Source organism: Mastigoproctus giganteus, chromosome 4 (genome assembly GCF_048544385.1).
Source record: "Mastigoproctus giganteus isolate SK-2022 chromosome 4, ASM4854438v1, whole genome shotgun sequence".
Lineage (NCBI taxonomy): Eukaryota > Metazoa > Arthropoda > Arachnida > Uropygi > Thelyphonidae > Mastigoproctus > Mastigoproctus giganteus.
In genome coordinates, this window is record NC_143578.1 from 108,337,813 (window position 1) to 108,363,223 (window position 25,411).

At 37.0% G+C, this 25,411-nt stretch overlaps 1 protein-coding gene across 2 annotated transcripts in view; it reads left to right on the forward strand.

Moving 5' to 3' along the window:
* spz6 (Spaetzle domain-containing protein 6) overlaps positions 1-25,411 on the forward strand; it is a 141,401-nt gene that overhangs the window by 5,959 nt on the left and 110,031 nt on the right. Inside the window, exons 1-2 of one of the 2 annotated variants that reach the window (XM_090372868.1) lie at positions 3,995-4,178; positions 12,752-13,041. In XM_090372868.1, coding sequence (XP_090228994.1) covers positions 4,128-4,178; positions 12,752-13,041 — 341 coding nt within the window. In that variant the 5' untranslated portion in view covers positions 3,995-4,127. Of the gene's footprint in view, positions 1-3,994; positions 4,179-12,751; positions 13,042-25,411 lie in introns of those variants that run through there. The other variant, XM_090372869.1, reaches the window with a different exon arrangement.

The following is a 25,411-nucleotide window of genomic DNA, read 5'->3' on the forward strand; positions in this document are numbered from 1 at the left end:
CAACTTTGGGATACATATATTCGCCCTAGAGCACTTATATAACATAATCCTGAGCATATAACATATATTCTACACAATGACATTATATCAGAGATAGATAGTATTTTCTCTCTCTCTTTTCCCACCAAACCAGTTTCTTGCTGTTTATTAGTGTTGTAGGCCTATCACAAGCTATCCGTCGACAAAGTAACAATTATCAGTCCTGAGCGGATTCTAATAATTAACCTATATAATTGTTGGGGACTTACTTTTCTTGCCCTTTCTTTATTTGGAAGCCACCAGTAGATTGATCTTCCACTTCTGATCTTTTTACGCGGCCGTCTTCTTTGTACCTGGCTTACAGATTTTTCAGGCATTTCTTTCCGAAATTCTCCTTTCGAGAAATCGATGGGCGATGGTCTGCATCCATTTATTCGCTTAATATAACTTCTTAAGCATTCATCAGACACACTTCTCATTTTTAGCGACTATCTACAATCCTCCCACCGTTACATGAAACACACGAATTTCTACTTGACCATTCTTTGGGACATGACGTTACAACACTATTTTTCAGACATTCACAAACCAAAATTTTTTTTTTTTTTTTTTTCCGACTACATACCTTTCTCCTCGTGCTCCTGCTTTCTGATTCCATTCTCTCTCCTTCTTATTAATCAATCACAATCATCTTCTCTTCCAGCCTGTCCACTGTAATTCGTCCTTCATCTGAAATCTTTGTTTTCTCCGGGTGCTGTATGGCTGGGCATCTTTCCCTCCTAAATTTTTTTTTTTATTTTTATTTTATGTAAATCCCAAACACGAGAGGTACTGGAACCTATAATACTTAGTACCATGGTTGGGTTGGAAGTTGAGAAGACGAAAGAAGCTATTTGTTGACATTAGACTTGAACTTCTGTAGACTGTAATTTTCAGAACATACGTAAGAAGGAAGGTTGTTCCAGAAAACAGCAGTTGAATGAATAAACGAGGAAGATGAAAAGTTGGTTCTGTGAGTTTCAAGTTGGACAGTAAATGGATGTTGGCTGGTGGCGGCATGTGTTCGGACTGTTTTGAAAGAGAGAGCGGGAATTATAGAAATGCAGCAGAAACAGTACGTCTATGAGACAGCGAGTGGAGAGACTCTGTTAGAGATGAATCATTAATTAACCTAACTGCCCTCTTCTGAACGGAATCAAGAAGCCTGAGAGAGGGTTTGGGGGAACCACCCCATTTGTGGTAACAATATTATATGGTAGGGCGGATTTGCGATTTGTAGTAAACAGCTGTTTGGAAGAAAAGTAACGCCGAGAGCAAAAGAGAAAACCAAGTTTTTTAGATGCAGAGGAAGCAATATTTGTAATGTGCTTGTGCCAAGAGAGATTAGAAGTCAGGGTAATCCCCAAAAGAGATGTCATTTTGCTTAGAAATCAGAGTGTCACCAAGCATAGAAACAAAAGAATCCTTTTTGTGAGATATATGACAAGACTGAGTTTTAGAAGGATTGAAATCAACTAAGTTGTCTTTGCCTCACTGGAGAATTACCTGGAGATCGGCATTTAAGGAAATGGTAGCAGATTTTCGAGAAGTTGAAGCTGATTGAGCAGAACAAGGTTTCTTAAAATTGGAAAGTGGAATGCAATGTGCCATCATCGGCAAAACTATGGATAGGATTTCCAGCCAATGGAAGAAGGTCATTAATATACAGAGGAAAATAGTGGGGGAAAGAGCTAAACCTTGGGGGGACACCGGCATTAGTGGAGAAGTTAGAAGACAGAGCGATCTACCATCACCCTCAGTGAGCCATCAGAGAGAAAACTGGATAACCAATTACAAAACCCAGTTGGCAAACCATAAGATGGAAGCTTGTTTAGAAGACCTTTATGCCAAACACGATCGAAAGCCTTTGAGATGTCAAGAACAACTGCTTGTGTTTCACCGAACCTTTCCATTGAATTAGTCCATAAATGGGTAATGGAAGCCAGAATATCACCAGTGGATCGACTCTGACGCAGAGGCGAATTTAACGGGGAGCGCACCGGGCGTGGGCCCTAGGCCTCGACTTCTGAAGGGCCTACGCAAAAACCCCAACAAATTAGTTGAACATATTAGTTCAACTAATACGTTTAACTATTAGTTCAAAACTTTGTGATTATTATTATGCTATTATTAATTATATTATACATATATTATATTCAAATTTTATTGGAAATAAAACATTAATACTACATAATATTTTTTATTTATTTAAAAAAATGGTTAACATGTAGTTTTATTTTCCCTGTCTCTCTTTTTTTTAAGGGACCCAATATTTTCTTTTGCACCCGGGGCCTCAACCGACCTTAATCTGCTCCTGCTCTGACGGAATCCATACTGGCGATCATTGATCAGACGGGAGGTTTCTATGTAGTTTGAGTTGGCGGTTAATTGATTTCTCCATTACTTTAGAAAGAGTAGAAGTAATTGAAATGGGACGATAATTGGGGGGGATTTGTCACCCTTTTTAGGAACTGGCTGGATATGAGCAAATTTCTAAGCAGAAGGAAAAACACCTTTGGAATAAAAGTGAAAAGAGGCGGCAAAGAACAGGAGTAAGTTCAGGAGCACAGGTTTTGAGAACAATTGGAGAAATACCATCAGAACCTGGAGCTTTCTTAACATCAAGGTTCGTCAAAATACTTCTGACATCCTTTTGACGGAAGATCACAGGAGGCATTGAATGGAGCGTGTTGGAAATGCTGCGAGGTGTTTTGCAAGATCATTAATACGTGAGTTGGAAGAAAAATGGGATACTAGCAGGTCAGCTTTATCCTTGGCCGAAGCGACAACAGAACCATCTGGTTTTGACAGAGGTTGGAGCAGAGATGGGCAAACGTTGCGGCCAATAGCTCTGGCAAGAGACTAGAATGCTCGGCTATCATTAGGGCAAGAAGCAAGTTTTCTACTCTTAGTCTCCAAACTAGAGTTTGAACTAATTAATAACTGCTTTACAACTTTTGCGAGCTTTGGTGTAGGCAGAAAATGACACTGAAAAATTAGAAACAAGCCAATTACGATATGCAACATTCTTCTCTTGGACAGCCTTAGCACATTTATTGGAAAACCAGGGTTTAAATAAAGGACGATATTCTAAAGTGGAGTGTGGGATAAATGATTCCATTCCTGCAAGAATAATTTCACTGACACAATCTGAGCAAACGTTGACATCAGAAGTTTTGAAACAGTAATCCAACCAAGGAAAAGAAGAAAAGAAATCTCGCAGGTCATCCCATTTTGCATTCTTGTAATGCCAAACAATACGAGGTTGAGAATAGCCATGAGATAAAGGCCCCGTTAGAGAAGAGACAATCACCAAGTTGTGATCTGAGGTGCCTAAAAGACCTCTCACTTCAACCGTGTACTTAGAAGGGTTGTTTGTGAGAAAAAGATCAAGCTTGTTGGTTGTATGGTTACGATTGTCCGGTATTCTTGTAGGTAAATGAACAATCTGTGCAAGGTCATTATTAATTGCAAAAGCCTCAGCATCTCGACCAGCTGGGTCGGTGTGACTATAAAACGGAAGCCAGCTGGAGTCGTGAACGTTAAAATCACCAAGGAAAATTACCTCACTGTTAGGAAAATTGGACTGGAGAAAGTCGAGTTGCCAAGAGAGGAAGTCAAAGAGATCCAAGTGATTAGTGAGTTGGGAGAACGTAAAGACAACAGATTAATTTGACACAATGTGGTAGACAAATACGGAGGATGCGGAAAGGTCAGGGAATGACCATCGCATATCCCCGGAGCAATATGACCTTAGTTGCTAAGGCTCCTAAAAAAAATAAAAAAAAAAAAAAACCCAAACAATGAGATAGAGAGATTTTAAGATATAGAAGATCGAAAAGAGAAGATTCCAAATTACCAAGTCTCTGTCAGGGAATATCAGATTGAACATATGCACAAGTACCACCTTTGAGGCGAAAGGAATCATACGGAATCGGACTTCCTCTAGTCACTATCTGGCAGAGTAGAGGTTGCAAGATGTTTTTTCTGCTCCGGAAGTCTCCCAAAGAGTTACCAATAGGTTCCGTCCGGTGTATTATCTAGCGGCTGGCCTGCTAATACCGTTTTAAAGCTGTACCCTCGAAATGTAAAAAAGATTGGATCTCACCATGATGTTCATCAGTTCACAATATTTTGAAAATAACGGGAGCAATCACCATGTATAAACAGTAATATTAAAAATGGTTGTGTGAACGTTGGGGCGTGTGTATAAGAGTGGTTTGTAATATTAGTAAAATACGGCTTTTATTCCTATTTCTGTAGATATCGGTTATTTTCATTTCAAGAAAAACTGCGTAAGTTTTTTCACGTATATTCATGAAATCTGTATATTTCCATCTGTTTTATAGTAAAAACCATAAAAATAAGATAGTTTCAAATTGTTTAGTGGTTTTGAACATTAAAAGATTTGAAAGCTACATTTCAAAAATCGCAACAAAATGGGCTTGACATGCTAAGAGCACAGGTGTTCGTTCAGCTTTTATTATTAATTTCTGATGTTTTTTCTGTAATCACAGATGGTGACCATATAATTCTGATGCATGTCACAATGTGGGTCATGTGTTGCTATGTGCACACTATCTTGTGTTTAATAATGCTTAGATGAATTATTGCGTACTGTCGAGTGTTTATCTACAATATTTTTTTAATCACTTAAACTGTTTTTTACCATACAAAATGTTGATGGTTAATGGAAAATTTAATAAAAATTTCAGCTTTTTACTATTTTGGGAAGAAATACCATAACCAAAAGAGTTGTAACACCATAATCCTCGAGGGAACGGGGGGGGGGGGACTGCGACTTGGAGGTCTCAAACCTGAATAAACAAAAAAAAAAAAAAAAAAATAATAATAAATAAAATAAACTGTACTATTCACCACTTTTCAGCTGTTACGTTGTTTTGTAATAGTGAGAGATACATAAACTTCAACGATACAAAATTTAGTCACAGAGGGAAAATTTATTAAAAATTTCAGCTTTTTACTGTTTCGTGAAAGTAATACACTGTAAACTTGTAATAGCCTGATGCCCTTGGATGTCTAAGATGTATAAAAATGTTGTGATGTGCAAGCAAATTTAATTAAAAGCTGGCAAACACATCCCTTGGGTACAAGGGAAAAAGCGTTTTTATTTGAAAAAGCCAATTATTTTCTCTCTTTCTGACAATTTTCTCTAATTCTAAACGTTCCATTGTTTCAAGGGAAGCAATTTCAGATTTTTTTCATGTCAATGAGTAAACTCATTCAATTTTTATGATTTGAATGAGCTCCTCATGTTCAAATTTATCTTGTAGCATTAGCAAGGGCACATGATGCAAGAAAGCAAGCCTATATAGCATCAAACAAAAAGAAAAACCTTATTTCACCCATCCCCTCGCTCCAAATGTTTGTCTAGTTCTTTCTTGAATCTATTTAAGCTATCAACTCCTACAACGACAGATGGAAGGTTGTGCCAGCAATCAACCACCCCTCTGGCTAAAGGCAAACTTCTGCACATGTACCTAACAACTGTCTTTCCTCAATTTGAATTTATGCCCTCTCACGATTATTCAGAGCAAGAGGAAGAATCCCATCAGCATTGAGCGTGCTCGAACCATTCAAGGCGTTAAACACCTCAATCACACCACCTCATAGGTGCCTAGTCTTCAGATGCTGTAATTTGCAAAACATAAGCCTTTCTTCATAAGAGCAACTCTTTGTTCCATTTACTAATCTTGTTGCCCTTCTCTGTACTTGTTCTCGCAGCTCTACATCCTTCATAAAATGAAGCCCCCAGACATGTATACAGTACTCAAGGCCTGACCATTGCCTTATACAAGGGGATAATCACCTCCTTATCCCTGTTAGAAAAATCCTGTATATCATTGACAAGACACCATGAGCTACTCCTGCAGACCATATGCACTGCTCAAAAAACTTCATATCTGCCTGCACAACTACCCCCAGGCCCTTTTCATTCTCTACCACTGTCAGTGTAATGCCACAGAGTTGATACGTTACTCTGGGGTTACTGCTTCCCATATGTAGTACTTTACATTTGTCAATGTTAAACTTCATTTACCACCTCTCAGCCCATCCACTCAACTTTTCTAGATCCTGTTGCAGCAGCTTACACCCTGCTCGGTCCTCTCTCTCTGCTCTGAGCTGCCATAACCATCTGCATATGAGGCGTAGTCTGGAAGGCGAATGGTTGTTCATCCGTGGAATACAGCAATCTATCTGAGGTTTATTCTTCCATGGGTAATGCCCTGCTGAATTTAATAAAGGATTCTATCCCGCATCATCGGGCTGCGCTGCATCCGTGCACTGCTTTTGCACTGAGATACCTTCAGGGTCGGCCGGTCGCTCACCACTGCTCAGTTGAGTAATTTGCCTCTAGAACTCTCCTTAGGCGTTTCTCCTTTCTTTCTCCATAAACTGCATTAGCTTCTCTGACCGTTCTGTATTCAATGACTACTGCAATACTTCCATTCTTCTCCAAGGGTACATTCTCCCCAACTCTAGAATTCCACAAAGTTCTCACAACAAAATTTTCCCACTACAACTACCACCTCCCCAGAACTGCAACCACCACCCAAACTTGACAATGACTCAGCTCAGAATGCCCCAAAAAACTTCTCTCTCTGCTCTTCAAAATTCTCCCCCCCCCTTTTCTCACTGACCAATTGCTAACCTGCACATCATCTTCCCCTGTATTTCCATTTGTCTCTTTATTCTACCGTGGGCATGTCTCTCCATCCTTTTAGAGAGAACTTCCGGTTTCCAGCAATTTCTGGAACTTTCTAGAAGAATGGCCGGAAGTTCTGGAAGTCTAGAAGTTTCTAGATCTTCTTTGTGACCTCACATCTAGACCCTTTATTCGTCGCGCTTCACCTACTATTAATCGCCCCATAAAATTTTTGAGAGCGCACTCCATTACTCAAGTGCCTTCTCTATTGAGTACTGGCCCTTTCTCAAGTGGGTTCGTTTCGGTCTATTGTTTAAGGGTGGGGTTGCTGCCTTCGCTCTGTGTACCCCAACTACGAACTGCTCCAGAATGGAGCTCCTATTGTTTCGAGTGTTCGAAATGCTCCCCCTGCCCCGTTTCTACGTTAATCCTCATCATACTTAAAGGTAATGGGCGAAAAAAACACAAAGCTGGGAATTGCTTGAACTACCATATTCAAATCTATTATTTAGTTTTGACCTGATATATTTCTAAAGACCGACTGTTTTTTAAAGTACTTAACATTTCCAATATCGGTAAAACCATTATTAATAATCGTTGTAAGGACGGGTCCTTACAGGTTCTTCAGTTTTCTCTCTGATAGTTCACTAAGGGTGATGGTATATGGCTCTGTCTTCTAAATTCTTCACTAATGCTGGTGTCCCCCAGGGTTCAGTTCTTTCTATCACTTTTTTCCTCTTGTACATTAATAACCTTCTTCTATTGACTGGAAATCCTATCCATAGTTTTGCCGATGATAGCACATCGCATTCCACTTTCTTTTGAGAAACCTTGCTCTGCTCAATCAGCTTCAACTTCTCGAATATCTGCTACCAATTCCTTAAATGCTGATCTCCAGGTAATTCTCCAGTGGGGCAAAGACAACTTAGTTGATTTCAACCCTTCTAAAACTCAGTCTTGTCTTATATCTCGCAAAAAGGATTCTTCTGCTACCATGCTTATCTGTAGTGACACTCCGATTTCTAGACAAAATGATATATCTCTTTTGGGGATTATCCTGACTTCTAATTTCTCTTGGCACAAGAACATTACAAATATTGCTTCTTCTGCATCTAAAAAACAAACAAACAAAAAAAAAACTTGGTTTTCTCTTTTGCTCTCGGTGTTACTTTTCTTCCAAACATTTGTTCACTCTGTATAAATCGCAAATCCGCCCTGCCATGGAATATTGTTCCCACATCTGAGGTGGTGTTCCCAAAACCCTTCTTAGGCTTCTTGATTCCATTCAGAAGAGGGCAATTTGGTTAATTTATGATTCATCTCTCTAACAGAATCTCTTCACTCACTGTCTCATAGACGTACTGTTTTTGCTGCATGTCTCTTCTACAGATATTTCCATGGGCACTATTCTTCTGAATTGGCTTCTATAATTCCCGCTCTCTCTTTCAAAACAGTCCGAACATGTGCTGCCACCAGGCAACATTCATTTACTGTCCAACTTCAAACTCACAGAACCAACTTTTCATCTTCCTCGTTTATTCATTCAACTGCCGTTTACTGGAACAACCTTCCTTCATACGTATTTCCTGAAAATTACAGTCTACAGAAGTTCAAGTCCAATGTCAACAAATATGTTCTTTTGTCTTCTCAACCTCCAACCCAAGAACGGTACTAAGTACCTAAGTACTATAGGTTCTATTACCCCTCGTGTTTGGGGTTTACAAAAAAAAAAAAAAAAAAAAAAAGTTTGATGGCATATCTTAAATAACAGAACAATTGAGTATTTTTCAACAAAATAATAATAATTATTATTATAATGTGAGAGAGAGAGCGACCGACCGACCAGATCCTGGGTGTGCCAGGCCCATATACTCACCAGATGTAAGCCCCTCGGGCTTGGATGCCAAAAAAATTTAATTATATTTATCTATTCAGTATTAATAGGAAGAAATTATATACCAACTGCTACTTAAAAATTTGCATCAACCGAGAAAAACTGATTGGAGAACAACTCTACAACATGAATGAAACAGGTCTAAATTATACAATGTTACCTACAGAAATAATGAAAAAAAAAAAAAACTTGCATAAATGCAATTGAAACTCAAATTTCCCTTTTTTGCTGATGCTAAATCAACTAATTCTGTCTTTTAAAAATAGAAATTGTTCATCTGTACTAGCTTACCACCATTCAGAAAAAAATCAATATGCATTATTTAAAGAATGGTCTTTCTACCATGAATTTGGTGACTGGGCTAGCCAGGTGGATAAAGTGCCTGCCTGGCAACCCGAAGGTTGTGGGTTCAAATCCCGCCTCGGGCTTGGATCAGAGTAAAATGCAAAAACTTTGGGAGGTGCATTATGGCCACAGAAGCCAATGCACTAACAAAAAAAAAAAAAAAAACCATGAATTTGTACTTTATAACGAAACTGAAGAAGATAAACTTTACCTGAAAAGGATATATGGATTCAACAATGTGCTCCAGCAAATCAGGGATGATTTGTTGGAACAAAAAAAAAAAAAATGCTGCAAGATCATTTACACTTGATCAGGGAAAAATAATGATTTTATGTAAAATAATTACATTTTTAAATTAATTTAAAATGTGTTTAAAGTAAAAATAATTCTTTAGTGTGTGTGCATGTGTGTGTATATATATATATTATTATTATTATTTTTTTTTATTATTCCCTGCTTTAACCAACTCTTAATTAAATGACTAACTACCAGTTCTGACAACGTTGGATAAGAGAGCTTCTATTGTACCGGTGGACAAGAAACAAATTTCCTACCCTTACCTGTTAAAAATTGAGTCGAGTAAATAGTTAAAAAAAAAAAAAAAAAAAAAAAAAAAAGAAACAAAGTCAAAAATTTAAGAGTGGTGTGCACTTAGGACAGCAGTAAAGGAAACACAAATTTCACAGAATGAGTAAAATTCATCACTAGCGGGAATGGCTAGAAGAGATTAAAATTGAGGATATGGATATCACTGAGACTAGAACTAAGATCACATGTATTTGCAAAATGAATCATGAAATTTTCAGGAGGTGTAGATCTTTTTGCAGATCAAGTTTGATCTATTAGTTTGATTATTTACGATGCATTGGTATAATTCAGTGATGGTTGCTATATGTATGGGTCATGGCACTACCACAATAATACTGGAAAATTTTGTTAATCTTCAAGTAATAAAAAGCTAGCAAATGCAGAATGAATAGAAAGCACAAGAAATGCTGCTTAAATGAATCTGATTTCTGAAATTGATTAGACTGTTACAGAAACAACAAATAGTCAATAATTTTCATTCAATTGTGCTTTTTACTTGGTGGGTAAAAAGAGTCAGTAGTATATTAGTTATTTACCTAATACCTAGACCAACTTACACATATACCACAAACTTGCTTTTTTCCAATAATTATTTGTTCACTCAGTAGGATCATTTATTAACATTTAAGTTACTTGTTTTACTGGGTCTTTAATTTTTTGGACATTAATGATTGGAAGCAATAATAATCAGTGACTTTGGTTGAATTCCTCACTCACTAGAATTCTACCTCTAAGATTCCCCTAACATTGTTAACAGAAAATATTTTAACAATAAAACAGATTAAATAAATGGAAACCTAAAAATAATACAATAAAGCAGTTTTAACTTAAAGCTAATGAGAAGGCTGGCCTTGCTTTTATTTATTAATATGGAATCAGATTGAAAAATTGAAATAATGCTGTGTGAGGTATTTTTAATGTAGTTTAAAAAGGGCATACTGAATGCAGGTATAAGATTATAGCAATAAAAAAAGCTTTTTAATTTTGTAATAAACTTTACAAAGCAATACTTATTCACACATAAAAGAAATTTTATGTTTCAGTACATTTGTGACAAAAAAAATTTTTACACTGTAACTTGCAGTTAAGCAAATGTGAAAATAAACCTATCATAGAGTGACATTGGTGGTAGTGTGGTGCTGACTTCTCTTATTGGGTAACTCTTAGTTTTTTTGTGTTGGCTGTTCATGAATTGATCAGTAGGACAATTGCTGTGTGTAAGTTGTTTCTACTTAAAATGTAGAAATCTTAGCAGACCTGGGGTTGGTGAAGTGAGGTAGGCAGTGGTGGTTGGTGTTAAAATGTTAGGGGAATTGCAGAGGTAGAATGCTAGTTGGCAGGCACCTGGGAGGGGGAAACCCCTATGTTGAAATGCCAGTTGGGTCTAGGGAAATAACCTTGGGAGCACCAAGTGCTGGAGAAGAGGATTACCTTGGGGAGGGGGGAAAGCTTGTGGCGTTTCTTGTAACCTGTGAAAATTAGTGTAGCAATTTCTTCATATCAGAAGAAGGTATACATGTGCTGAAATGCCTTTTAATGATAACATTAATTTACTGTAAAATTTATTGCAAAATTAAACCACTTAATACAGAGGAGTTTTTACTTCCACAAAGGATTTTTGTCCTTCCCTTTTATAACTTTCAGAAACTAGTTGAAATGCTGTATCTAATGTGTTTAGTTTCCATTGTCATAAAGAAACAGTAAACAAACTGAAATTCATATGACACAGGAATACATCCAGTTGTATGAGTGAAACTTGTGCACAAGACAAGGAATTTGTCTTGAGTGTGGTGTAAAGTTTCCCCATTACACCATCATCCTCAAGCTGAAGATGTCAAAGGTCATAAACTTCATTAGTTTGTCTTTGGACTCTGAAATGCAACCTTATTATTATTATCTAAAGACTCTCAGGTACATAGTTATTCAGAGACAGCATCAGAAAACTACTTGTAAAAGGGCCTGAAGAAGTTTGCAAGCTAATGCTTGCAAACTTCTTCAGGCCCTTTTACAAGGTTCATGTCAGTAGAGAGTGCCAAGTAAGCAGGATTTTCCTTGTCATCAGCCTGCTAAATGTGTCAGACATCAATAGGGCATCCCAACCTGTAGTGTTTAAGAGCTTGTCTAACATTCTAGAACATTATGCAACTGATAATTCTAGAATATTATTAAAATGTTAATAACTTTCTAGTGACTTCTGTGCTATGTGTATTTCCTTCAAGTTTTTTAAATAGACAATCAGTATACGGAAATAGGTCTTACCCTCAAATAGTACATTAAATATGAGTATTACTGAATATTAAATATAAAAAAGTAAGAAATTCACACATTCTTTAAATTCAGTGTGAAATAAGGAGTATTTTAGAAGTTTCCTGTGTAGCAGCAGCAGCTAGCTATTTCCCTGCACCATTACATAAATGGTGCAGGAAAAGAATAAAAATTTGCAAATAAGTTTCATAAGCTGTTAGGAAGAACTTCCATGCCGGTAGAGTGATGGAGGATTGTCTGGTGGAGGAATGCTAATAACTTTGGGTGATGCAGGTCAAAGTGCTCTGAAAATGATGCTCATCACATTCTTTACCCACTAGTGACTTGGAATAATTTTTTAACCCATCTGCTATAATCATTAATGTTTCATATTATTATTAGCTATATGGTGCAAGGAAGCCAGAGGCTTATGCTGCACCAGTCAAAAATTCGAGAGAGAGAGAGAGAGAGAGAGAGAGAGAGAATCAAAAGTAGAAGGGAATTGCCAAGAAAAAGAAGAATGGTGATATCCAGCTCAGGACCCTGGGTGTGCCAAGCCCATACTCACCAGATGTGAGCCCATTATGCAAGTTTGTTAAATGAAAAGATATGACCTGCACTCTGTGTCAGAGGCAACCTGAATTGCTGAAACATGGCATCTTTTATATTCCATACAGTGCAGCTGCACATCACCACTGGAATGATCAACAATTTCTATGGCCTTGGTTGGGATATGCACACAGTTACAGCACTGCTATTGATTGTGTGCATCACATTTGGAGTGCCTTGGTGATTACAGTGAAAACTAAATAAAACACAGGTTATAGTATACAGATTCTGCAATGATTTCTTCATTGTATTGTGTACTGATGACATACAGGAAACTTCTGAAATGACCTCCATACATTGTAGAATTATTATAAAAACTGAAATTTTATCATTTATAATATACTATTTATAATTTATACTATTTTTTAAAAAATTTTTTTTTGTAGTTTCTGTCATTAATTCTTGTGGTACCATGTTCTTGCTTTTGCATTGTGGCTTGTATTCCTGAAACATCTCACTTTCCTGAGGGCTATCATGCATTTCAAGAATCTCTCAAATCCTACCAGAAACCACCTAGAGTTCGAAAGCCACCATATGTGAAGACAGAGGTTCCTTGTGCAGGAGAATTTGATGAGGAAAATATTTCTCCTAAAGACTCTCTTTGTGGAGATTTAAACAAAGGATATATACCAAGAAATCCCATGGGTCAAATGTTCCTAGGAGAACCGTATCCATTGTATGCTAAATTTGAATATTACTTATACCTTGTTGTACTGGAGTGTTCCTCCCCCCCCCATCACCACAACATACTGCTTGAAATGTTGATGAAGTACACATTTGATCAGCCTTTCCCAACTCCAATTCCCTCATTTACCCAGGGAATTGGGTGGGATGCTGATCAAATGTTTTTTGTGTTCTTTAAAAACTGATTTTCATGCTGTATTTAGCTGTTAAGATGTAGGAGTCCTAGATCGAGCTATGGTCTTTTTCATAACTTGTTTAAAGAATTAAACTACTAGCCAATAATAATTACCTTGGGGTAATTATTATTGGCTAGTAGTTGTTTTATATATTGGAGTGCTATTCTGTGAACTGGAAGTACAATTTTTACTGCACTTCAAGGGTGAAACTTAAGACAAAGACTGCTCTTGAATAGATAAGATGCAGAAATCAAGAATGCTCAATGTAGGGTTTTCAGTACATGGTAGAAGAAATGTCTGTGTACATGATAGCAGCACTGAGGAAGGATGGACTTAACCAATTCTAGGAAAAAGATGATGTTGAGATCTAGAGCAGAAATTCTAATTCTCATAGCAGTTGGTCCAACTGCCATGAGAAGTAGTTAATTAATTTTAGAGGAAGAACTTCCTCTAAAATTAGAAGTGTCACAGGCATTGTCATAGTTATGAGTGCCACGAAATCTAACAGAGGCTGGTATACAGGATGACCTAAGTGCAGTTGATATCAATTCTCTGTGCCAGCCACTCTGTCAGAGGCAACTGGCAGAGTGGTAAGCATTGATGCATGTGAGAATTGGCTGGTGTAAGGAAGTTTGCTGGGATAGATCACTCCTTATCCTAGGAAGTGTTTGATTCATTAGTTATCAGAGCATGGCGCACTAGCTGTTATGGTACTTTAGGCTGTGTTGTGGAATGTTCACATGCCATGTGGTGTGTCTAGACAACTGTTCAAGTTTGATGTTATGTAGGCTGAGAAACATAAGTATCTCAAAAGGAAAAATCTTAATTCTTCTACCTGAGATGAGCTAATTGCAATCCCTCCTTTCAAATCGAAGAGAGACGCTAAAGTATAAGATTTCTTGAAACGAATGAGTGAAGAGTGATTGAACCACCTTCAAGTTACTAGTTTTTGCATGACCCAAATTGGGACCCTTGTGATAAAAGTATAAAGTGGCCACACGATAATGAAGTGTCCGATTTTGGTAAAAAAACAAAACAAAAAAAAAGTTAAAAATTTAGACCTTAAAAAGTAGTAAGCAAAAGAATAGTTAAAAAAAAAAAAAAATAAAACCCTTGCAACTTTGTTTAATGATGCTTAAAATTGCTTAATAACTGAAAAAGGGCAGACATTCTGGAGGACAACTGCAATTGCAAGTGCTCTTTTAGTAGGTTAGATTATACTAAGTTTGGCAGGTGCTTGATTGTTAAAATCAGACCAACTGCCATGAGAATTAGAAAATTTTGTTTCATAAATATTGCAAAACACTTCATGTTTGTCTCTAAGTTTTACTTTCTTATTTTCTTAATTTATACAGCTTTCTGGACATGATAATTTATAACTAATTTAAGTTGTCTATAATTTCACACTCAGCTCTTAATCAAAGAAACAGCCAATTGACTAGTTGATACTGAGCATGAGCAAAGGATCTGCACTGTAGCACATAGTAACAAAGTAAATTTACTGTTTTAGTTCGCTTTCCTTCTGTTTAAATTATTCATTGTAAAACTGCAATTTTATTGAAATAGATTTTATAATCATAAAAAATGTCATAAAGTGTAAGTATGATCTGGTATATGTTATTTCACATTGTTGCCCAGTGCTGTGGATTGCTACTCTTTAGGTTTTTGCATCATAAAACCTCAATGTGATAAGCATATGTACTGCTTAGCCATTCAAGGCTAGCAGTACATATGGTAACTTTATATACTTTCATGGAGAACAAAGATCAGAAGGATTTTGAGGCCATGTATACATGGCCTCAAAACCTTGTGCTGTACTATTAGGTTGGATAATAGGTTGACAAATCAAGTCTAACTTTGTCTTAGTCTCCATGGCATCACAACTGGTCTGGGGGCCCACTTTATGGGCTTTGGCATTTTCAAAAATGTGTGAGGGCTCCAAAAATTTAAGTAACCATGTCCATCTTTTTCATTTTTGTTAGCTGAAAAGTTCCTAGACTGACTTGTTTTTCTTGCTGTTTTGTGGTATCATTTTTCAAGGTTCCAGTATATTTGTCTGTGAATATGCTGTTTATCTAAGAAGAAAAAAAAAAAAAAATTTAAAAGTACTGTTTTTATTGTTTCATGGAAACCAGACTCAAGTGAAGTACTTTCACTTCACTTGATAGATTTCCTTGCTGTAGATAGGTGATGCCTGTTTTTCTGTGTCAAAGATGTTGATGTTTTGTTTGGCTTGCAGAGGTCTTATGTAGAATGAAGAAATGTGCCTGGGTTTGCCAACAGTTCACACAAAAAGGTCCCTTAGGCCAAAGCTTTTTAAACTTTTGTTAGTTACATGCATTTCAGTATCATGGCAACTCACTGCCATGATACTGAAATGCATTAACATTGAAGGCAAATTTTGTTTTGCAGTTAGACCACATTTGTCATACCCTACCCATGCAAAAGTTCACAGTAATGCAGCCATTGTGGTGGTAAACAAATATGTCATTACTGACCATTTTGGAGAGCCTTGTTATGCGATGTGTAAAATATTGATATAAAACAAAATAGTCTCAATTGTGTAATGATTTGCAGTTCTTATGAGTTACCATTCTTCAAATCGGGTACAAATAATTACCAGTGACTGCTGGAAATGAGGTTCTGGTAATAACCTTACCTATGTTGTTACATTAGTAACATCTGTTGTAATCTGAGTAGTACAGTGTTGTTGTGGGTAATATTGGTATACCTGGTAAAAAGGTTTTTGCTTTTGTAAAGGTGACTACAATAGTCTTAGACAGTTTAAATTCTATTCAATGGGACCAAGTGAACAGTTAATGTTATGAACAGTTAATTCTAAATAGGAAGTAATCACAGACGCTACCAGGTTTTTCTTTCCAACTAAGAAATGCTATTCAAGGCTTAGACCCAGTGATGAGTTGCCAAAATCTTAACCAGTTCCCAATAAAAAGTTGAGATTTAAGCAAAATAAGTTATATTCCTTAAATCAGAAGAAAAGAAATAACTAACTATGAGAAATTTGCATTCCTTTGCATTTGAAGTTTATTTTGTACACCATATCATTTTCTAAACTGTTTTGTAGATTATTTGGTTTTGGGATCATGTTATGACATTTGTTTGTGTAAAAATTTTTAACAACTGGTTCACACGACTCAAAAGTGGTGCATGGAATTTTGCCACTATCACTGAGGATACCCTAAGGGTTCAGGGAAACTAGTTAGGGGAGGAAGGGCAATTTAGATCAGTGTTTATCTGATGATATGGATCAAAGTAATGCTTGCACTTACCTAGTGAATTCTTGTTTGTTGCCACAACAGCCGATTTGATGAGATTTTCTGAGGGTAGCAATGCTTCAAATGAAGGAGAAGATAAAGATATAAACCTAAATAGCTTCAAGGGGTATGTCAGCTTAGTAAACAATAGAACCTTACTTAGTCTCAACTGTGTCTACAGTAATGTCAGGATTATTGTCAATAAAATTGCTGAATTTGAATTCAGCAATTTTATTGGACAACTAATGCTTATGTAATAACAGAAACATGGTGCCACCCAGAAATTGGTGATGAGTTCCACAATGGCACGTATAATATATTTAGGAAAGATAGAAGGGGTGGAGGGGGGGGGGTAAAGCTTATCGAAAGCAGCCAGAGTATGAAAAGAGCTTTTGCTGAGTCTGAAGTTATGTTTGCCAGCATAGAATCTCTGTGGTGTAAGTTAACTGGAAGCAAAGGAATAATGAGAGTGGAAGTAATCTACAGACCAGAAGGTTGTGAAGAATATGATGAAAGTCTTTACATGCAGATCGAATGGGCAAGCAAGCGTGAACATCTTATTATGGGTGACTTTGATCTGCCCCAGATTGATTGGAATAAGTGGGAAGGAAATTCACACAACGAGGAAAAACTTCTTTAAATAAACTAGATTATTATCTGTACTAGCATGTTAGAGAAAGTACTGGGGTCAGAATATTCTTGACCTCTTCAGTAGTAACAAATCAGATGACACCACAGAGCTTAAAGTACAGGAACTATTGTCATAAAGTGATTATGCAGTCATCAGTTGGAAGATGAAGAAAGATGTTGCAGTAGTTAAAGGTAAAGGCATGGGTTTTAACTTCAGAAGAGGGGGAATGACAGTTTAAGGCACTATATCGAATCTTTGAATTGGTCGGATTGCTGAGGGATGAAAAATACATTTGAATTATGGAATCCTTGTAAAGCAAAAATCACAGAAGCCATGAATGCATACTCCTGCAAAATATTGCAGGAGGAGAATGCCAAAATGGATCACTGCAGAGCTGGCTGGTCTATAGAGCAGAAAAAAAGATAGCATGAGATAATTCTAGCAGAGATAAGGAGGTGATTATCCCCTTGTATAAGGCAATGGTCAGGTCACACCTTGAGTACTGTATACAGGTCTGGAGGCCTCATTTTAAGAAGGATGTAGAGCTGTTGGAACGAGTATAGAGAAGGGCAACAAGATTAGTGTATGGAACAAAGGGTTGCTCTTTTGAAGAAAGGTTTGAATTTTGCAAATTACAGAGACTAGGCACCTGCGAGGTGATCTCATTGAGGTGTATAAAGCCTTCAATGGTTTGAGCATTCTCAATGCTGATGGGATTCTTCCTCTTGCTCAGAATAATCACCTGAGAGGGCATAAATTGAAATTGAGGAAAGACAGATGTAGGATAGATGTGCGGAAGTTTGCTTTTAGCCAGCAGGTAGTTGGTTGGGGGAACAGACTTCTATCCTTTGTTGTGGAAGTTGATGGCCTAAATAAATTTAAGGCTGAGCTGGACAAGTATTTGGAACGAATGGAGGGATGAAATGGGAGCAGCTTTTTTTTTTTGTTTTTTGGCTGATGCTGCATAAGCTTGCTTTCTTGCATCATATGCCTCTACTAATGCTAATTACAGAGAAATGAAAAGTACTGAAGCCTACAACAGGTACAAGTTGATCTGTAATCATGCCCCAAGGCAAAGCATTTATTCATTGGGATTCTTGAGTGCTATAAAAAGTGCTTATTGAGTGATTATAGAGATTTATTTTATATATATATATATATATATATATATATATATATATATATATATATATATAATTTTTTTTTTTTTTAGAAGAGTGCAAATAGTACTTAAGTATAAGAAGCAATCTGAACGTTGCCAAGACTCCTGCCTCCACACAGCCTGGGGTGGGCAGCCATGGGATCTGGCTGGCGAAGTGGAGTCAGACTTAGATTGCGGACAGTGGTGATTGTGTTAGTGCTAATAGCTACTATGGGCAAGATACTGTGCGATTGTCTAGACATAGAATTTGTAAGAAAAACAGTGTTCTCATAGAAATTAAGTGGCGTTTATATTTTTTGTGTTATAATTTCTTGGTGCAGCTATTTATGCTGTAGCTAAGTATCTGAGCTTAAATATTCAGTATTCAGTGTTCACTTTTGGAGTTTGGAGCATTTCAGGACCTTTTGAATGGATACAGCAAGATAAGTGTTTACATTTATAGGACTGTATAGAGTTATAGTTCGTGTTAAGATGGCACATAGGATCGAGGAGTCTTCATCAGATTTAGATGAAATACTGGCTATGGATGATGAAGAATTAGAGGAAATGAGATTTCAGGAACAGCTGTGTGAGATTGGAGAGAATTGAAGAGGAAGGAAGAAAGGATAATGGTGATATTAGAAAGGATAGAAGGGTACAGAAAATTACAAGATTGGAAGAGGAAATGCATAGTATGGGCTCAGACATGGGCACTGGTAGCATGATGCAAGTGCACCATTTTCGGATGTTGAAGTAATAAACAATTTTTAATATTCTCATTAATTTTAATTTATTGAAACATTAAAACAATACAAATTCTACAAAGAAAAACTAAACTATTAATTCAGATAATTTATCAAAACAAGAACAAAATTAAAATAACTCTTGCAAAACAGAATTAGACCCCATCAATTTTTGTCATTATCTTTGAATGAAAATTGCAATCTTCTCAGCTTCTCTGCGAATATAGTTTGATGTGGTTGCATTCATAAAATCTTTATTGCCAATGATGAAATTTTGCACCTTTTTTCTTTTTCACTCTGCCTGAATGCGCTCACGGTCTGCGCAGCACTTTCTCCCACCGATCACAAAACGTTGGCTCGGCTGTACATGTAAATCAGTCAAAATTGACTTAATTCAAATGTTGCATGTATTTGAAAATTTGGTGAATATAATTTCTTCCCACATGCACCATCTTTAGTCTGTGCGTATAGCACAATGGCATCGTCACCATCCTCCCCACACCAAGCGGAAAAGGCCTGGGTTCGAATCCCATTGATGACACAAAGAACTTTTATTGGGCGTTTTTCACTCCGTAGCTGAGTTAGTTGGTTGGTCTCAAGCCTAGATAGCAATGTTTTTTTCTCTAGAAATGGGATTTTTCGTCCAGCAAAAGAGTCAAATTGACCAGAGAACACATGCAATTTACAGACACAATACAAATGGGTATATGTAATAACTTACTGGGTGACTCTAATGTAATACAGTAGAAAGTTGATTATTGGAACTAATTGGGACCAAGGTTGTTTTGGATAATCAAACATACATGAGAATACACACTTTATATGAAACAAAATGTAATTAGGTCTACAATTACAGGAATATCTCGCATAGCATGGTTTCGGACAGCGCGGGTTTTGCTATAGCACGGTTTACAAATTGAAAAAAAATTAACTGTGTTATGCACTAATACATTTGGTATGTATGTATTATAATGCCAGCACGTAGGCCAATGCGTTATGGATACAAGGCCATGCTGACTGTTGTCGCAACTCCCATTATATACAGACTCTGCTAGCATTTATACATTAGTAAACACTCTAGATTCCGAGTGGTGGGCCGTTGACTGTGCGTAAGCTGTACAAATATTTTTCGCTGTGTATTTTTATTAAAGATTATATTTTAAAAACGTTACACCTTTATATGCAAATATGAGTGGAAAGAAGAAATGTAACGGCGCTGAGTGTTTTTCTAGATCCAAACATCGAAGGTATGAAAGTAAGGCAGGTGTTGCAAAATGACATTCGATGTTATAACAAGATGTATACAGATAAAAAGAAGGAAAAAAACTGTGCAAACTAAGCTGACCAGTTATTTTTCAAAATAAAAATACAGTACCTACTTTACTTATATTCTTTTGGTATGTACCTACTGCAATAAAAATCATTTGTACCGTACTTACTAGTATTTTTCATTTTTATCATTTTAGTTTCTTTTTTTTGCAAGAACTTCGTGTGCATCAATTTATATTAAACAAAACACCTATATATTTTTGCAACTCGACCCATATAATCAAATTGTCGGAACGCATTACATTAAAATACATACTAACAATACCTTGATCAGTGCGGTTTTGCATAGCATGGTATTTTTTTTGGCACGAATTAACCGCACTATGCGAGGTATTCCTGTATGCAGTTATTGTATGCAAGGTTATTACTACTGTATTTTGAAATATGAAGTATTATAAAAAAAAAATTGATTTAGGAAATGGTTTGTAAATAATAACCAAAATGTTTTGAAGAAATGATGTATATTACATTTAATTTGAACTTACCTAATTGTTTTACCTGGTTTCAACTATAAACACTTTTTTTTTTACATAAACAGAAATAAACAAACACAAGTAATTGCACACAAATAAGAGTAATGAATCACGGGAAGGTTTATATTTTAAATTACAGTCTAACCTGGTTATAATGAGCATCAAGGGGACTGACAAAATTTCCTCGTTATAACCATTACTCGCTATATCAGTGATGAGTTAAATCTACCTCCTATTTTTTAAATTCTCAATAACTTGATAAAAAGATAGATTCAAAAAACAAAAGAAATAATAGAGAAAAAAAATGTACATAACAAAATAATATAACCTACATATTATTTGTATTAATATGCTTGTATAAACTACAATACACTTTAGTTTTAGCATTAGCGTTAGTAGAGGCATTTCTTGCAAGAAAGCAAGCTTATGCAGCATCAGCCAAAAAAAAAAAAAAAAAAAAAAAAGTAACATAAATAAATAAAAATAACCACTTCACCCCTCTTGTTCGTTCGAAATACCTGTCCAGCTGAGCCTTAAACTTATTTAGGCTATCAACTTCCACGACAAGGGATGGAAGTCTGTTCCACCTACCAACCACCCGCTGGCTAAAGGCAAATTTCCGCACATCTATCCTACATCTGTCTTTCCTCAATTTGAATTTATGCCCTCTCAGGTGATTATTCTGAGCAAGAGAAAGAATCCCATCAGCATTGAGCATGCTCAAACCATTCAAGGCTTTGTACACCTCTATCAGATCACCTCGCTGGTGCCTAGTTTCCAGACACTGTAATTCGCAAAACTTAAGCCTTTCTTTGTAAGAGCACCCCTTTGTCCCATTCACCAATCTAGTTGCCCTTCTCTGTACTCGTTCCAGCAGCTCTACATCCTTCTTGAAATGAGGCCTCCAGGCCTGTATACAGTACCCTAGGTGTGGCCTGACCTTATACAAGGGAATAATCACCTCCTTATCCCTGCTAGAAAAATTCCTATATATCATTGACAATACACCATGAGCTACTCTTGCAGCCCGTCTGCACTGCTCAGAGAACTTCATATCTGCCTGCACAACCACCCCCAGGTCCCTTTCACTCTCTACCACTGTCAGTGTAGTACCACACAGTTGATACGTTGCTCTGGGGTTGCTGTTTCCCATATGTAGTACTTTACATTTGTCAATGTTAAACTTCATTTGCCACCTCTCAGCCCATCTGCTCAACCTTTGCAAATCCTGTTGCAGCAGCATAGTGTCAGTAGTGTCCTTGACAACCCTGCCAACCTTCGTATCGTCTGCAAACTTGGACATTAAGCCTGATATACCATCGTCAATATCATTTATAAATACAGAAAACAATAAAGGACCCAACACTGAACCATGAGGGACTCCACTAATAACATTGGTTCATGATGAGCAGTGTCCATTGATTACCACTCTCTGTTTTCTCCTCCTCAACCACCCCTTTATCCATAGCAGCAATTTGCCTCCAATGCCACACTGCTCCAATTTGTGCAGCAGTCTTCCATGTGCAACAGTATCAAAAGCCTTTCTAAGATCCAAGTATATAATATCAAAGTTATTCCCTGCATCCAGTTCTTTTGTGACTGCATCATAGTATCCAATCAAATTGGTCAGGCAAGACTTACCCTTAACAAAACCATGCTGCGTCTGAGCTATAACTGAATTCTTGTCTAGATGATCCTGCAGTGCTTCTTTAACCAGTGCCTCCATTAATTTTCCGGGAACAGAAGTTAAACTCACAGGTCTATAATTACTTGAGTCAGCCTTTGATCCCCCTTTGTGAATTGGGGTCACATTTGCACATCTCCCGTCCATGGGTACCTCCCCTGAGTCCAAGGAAGCTCTCATAATTATGGCTAGGGGTTTGCTTACTTCCTTTGCTGCCTCCTTTAATATAACTGGATAGATCCCATCCACCCCAAGTGCCTTTCTTGTGTTTATCTTCAACAATTTTTCCTCCACTTTGCTCTCAGTTATTACAAGATTCTCTAGCTTACTGCTAGAGTTGAATACACCTCTGGCATTCCCCTCGCTGAATAACTTCTCATGTGTGAATGTCGATGCAAAATATTCATTTAGTTTGTTAGCTACCTGAGCAGGGTCATCAACAGTTGACCCATCGATCTCAAGTGGACCAATCTGATTCATCCCCTTCCTTCTAGAGTTTACATAAGTAAAGAACTCTTTGCTGTTTTTCTTCGCATCCCTTGCCAAGCATCTCTCGTAATCTGCCTTCGCCTGCCTAAACTCCTTTGTAACTTGGTTACAGATCAACTTGTATCTATCATAGGCATCTGTGTCACGTGTTAATTTGTATGTATCCCATGCATTTTTCTTCTCTGCCATATGCCTCATTAGTTCATCTGACATCCATTTAGGCCTAAACCTTGAACAATATTTCTTAGTTGGTATGTAAAGCCTAGTAGCTTCCAAGATAAGTTCTTTGAATGCTTCCCATTTTGAATTTGCTGTTGGCAATATCATTAGTTGATCCCACTGTATAGAATTTAAATACTGTCTCAGTCCATTGTAGTCGCCTTTACGAAAGCAATACCCCTTCCCTTTACCCCTAATGGTAGTTACCTCTTTGAGTAACTCCAACTTCAGCACACTGTGATCACTGCCACCTAGTGGTTCATTTATCTGCAGATTCTTAATGCATGAAGAATCAGAATCACTACTGATAATCACTTAATACTAAATACAATTTCTCTGTAATTAAAAACAATACTATTTAATAATAAACATGATTTCAATTAGCCTTTATTTATGGATCTTAAAATTGATGTTTGCTTTAAAGATTTCACTTTGATATATCTTAAGTTTCCCTTTAAAACAGTCAATGTGTATAAATATAGTGCAAGTGCATCAGAAATACATAGCTATATCTGAATAAGTCAGAATATTAGTAAAATGGCATCATTTTAAGTTATATCTCATATTGTGAATACCTTCACAACAGGTTGCCATGATATTGCACTACTTTGAATAAGTAACGCTTCACCCAAGGAGAAGACTAATGTTACTTATTCTCAGATGGATACCACCACCCAGATGGCACCGTTTCAGGGCTATTTGGCCCTTCTTCAGTGGGTAGGTAGGTAGGTACCAGAGTGATGCAATGATGGCAAAAGAGTTATGAAGTATAACTCCACAATGTGAGAGATGCCTAAGTAACATTAGTCTTCTCCTTAGGTGAAGCATTACTTATTCAAAGTAGTGCAATATCATGGCAACTCATTGTGAAGGTATTCACAATATGAGATATAACTTAAAATGATGCCATTTTACTAATATTCTGACTTATTCAGATATAGCTATGTATTTCTGATGTGCTTGCACTATATTTATACATAGCCAGACTCTCCTATAGCTTGAGGCTTATGCCCTAAATGCTTTAGAGTCTAAATACACTCAATGTGTTAAGTCTCATTACTGGCCTCGGTTCTTTCAAAAAAATTGACTGTGTCAATTTTTCAAATGTGTCAATCGGCACTGATTTTGATTCACTTTCAGTTGTCATCATATCATCATCACAATCATCATCTTTACCATCGTCGTTATTGTCTTTGAGTACAGCATCTACAACGTCACTTTCTGTAGGAAGACCACTTTTTTTTTTTTTTTTTTTTTTTTTTTTTTATGAGAACCCCCAAACACGAGAGGTATTAGAACCTATAGTACTTAGTACCGTGCTTCGGTTGGAGGTTGAGAAGACGAAAGAAGAAGATATTTGTTGATATTGGACTTCAACTTCTGTAGATTGTAATTTTCAGGAAATACGTATGAAGGAAGGTTGTTCCAGAAAACGACAGTTGAATGAATATATGAGGAAGATGAAAAGTTGGTTCTGTGGGTTTGAAGTTGGACGGTAAATGGATGTTGGCTGGTGGCGGCACGTGTTCGGACTGTTTTGAAAGAGAGAGCGGGAATTATAGAAGCCAATTCAGAAGAACAGTGCCCATGGAAATATCTGTAGAAGAGGCATGCAGCAGAAACAGTGCGTCTATGAGAAAGTGAGTGGAGAGACTCTGTTAGAGATGAATCATTAATTAACCTAACTGCCCTCTTCTGAATGGAATCAAGAAGCCTGAGAGAGGTTTTGGGGGCACCACTCCAGATGTGGGAACAATATTCCATGGCAGGGTGGATTTGCGATTTGTACAGAGTGAGCAGCTGTTTGGAAGAAAAGTAGCGCCGAGAGCGAAAGAGAAAACCAAGTTTTTTAGATGCAGAGGAAGCAATATTTGTAATGTGCTTGTGCAAGAGAGATTAGAAGTCAGGGTAATCCCCAAAAGAGATATCATTTTGTCTAGAAATCGGAGTATCACTAAAGATAAGCATAGGAGCAGAAGAATCCTTTTTGTGAGATATAAGACAAGACTGAGTTTTAAGGGTTGAAATCAACTAAGTTGTCTTTGCCCCACTGGAGAATTACCTGAAGATCGGCAGTTAAGGAATTGGCAGCAGATTTTCGAGAACTTGAAGCTGATTGAGCAGGACAAGGTTTCTCAAAATGGAAAGTTGAATGCAATGTGCTATCATTGGCAAAACTATGGATAGGATTTCCAGTCAATG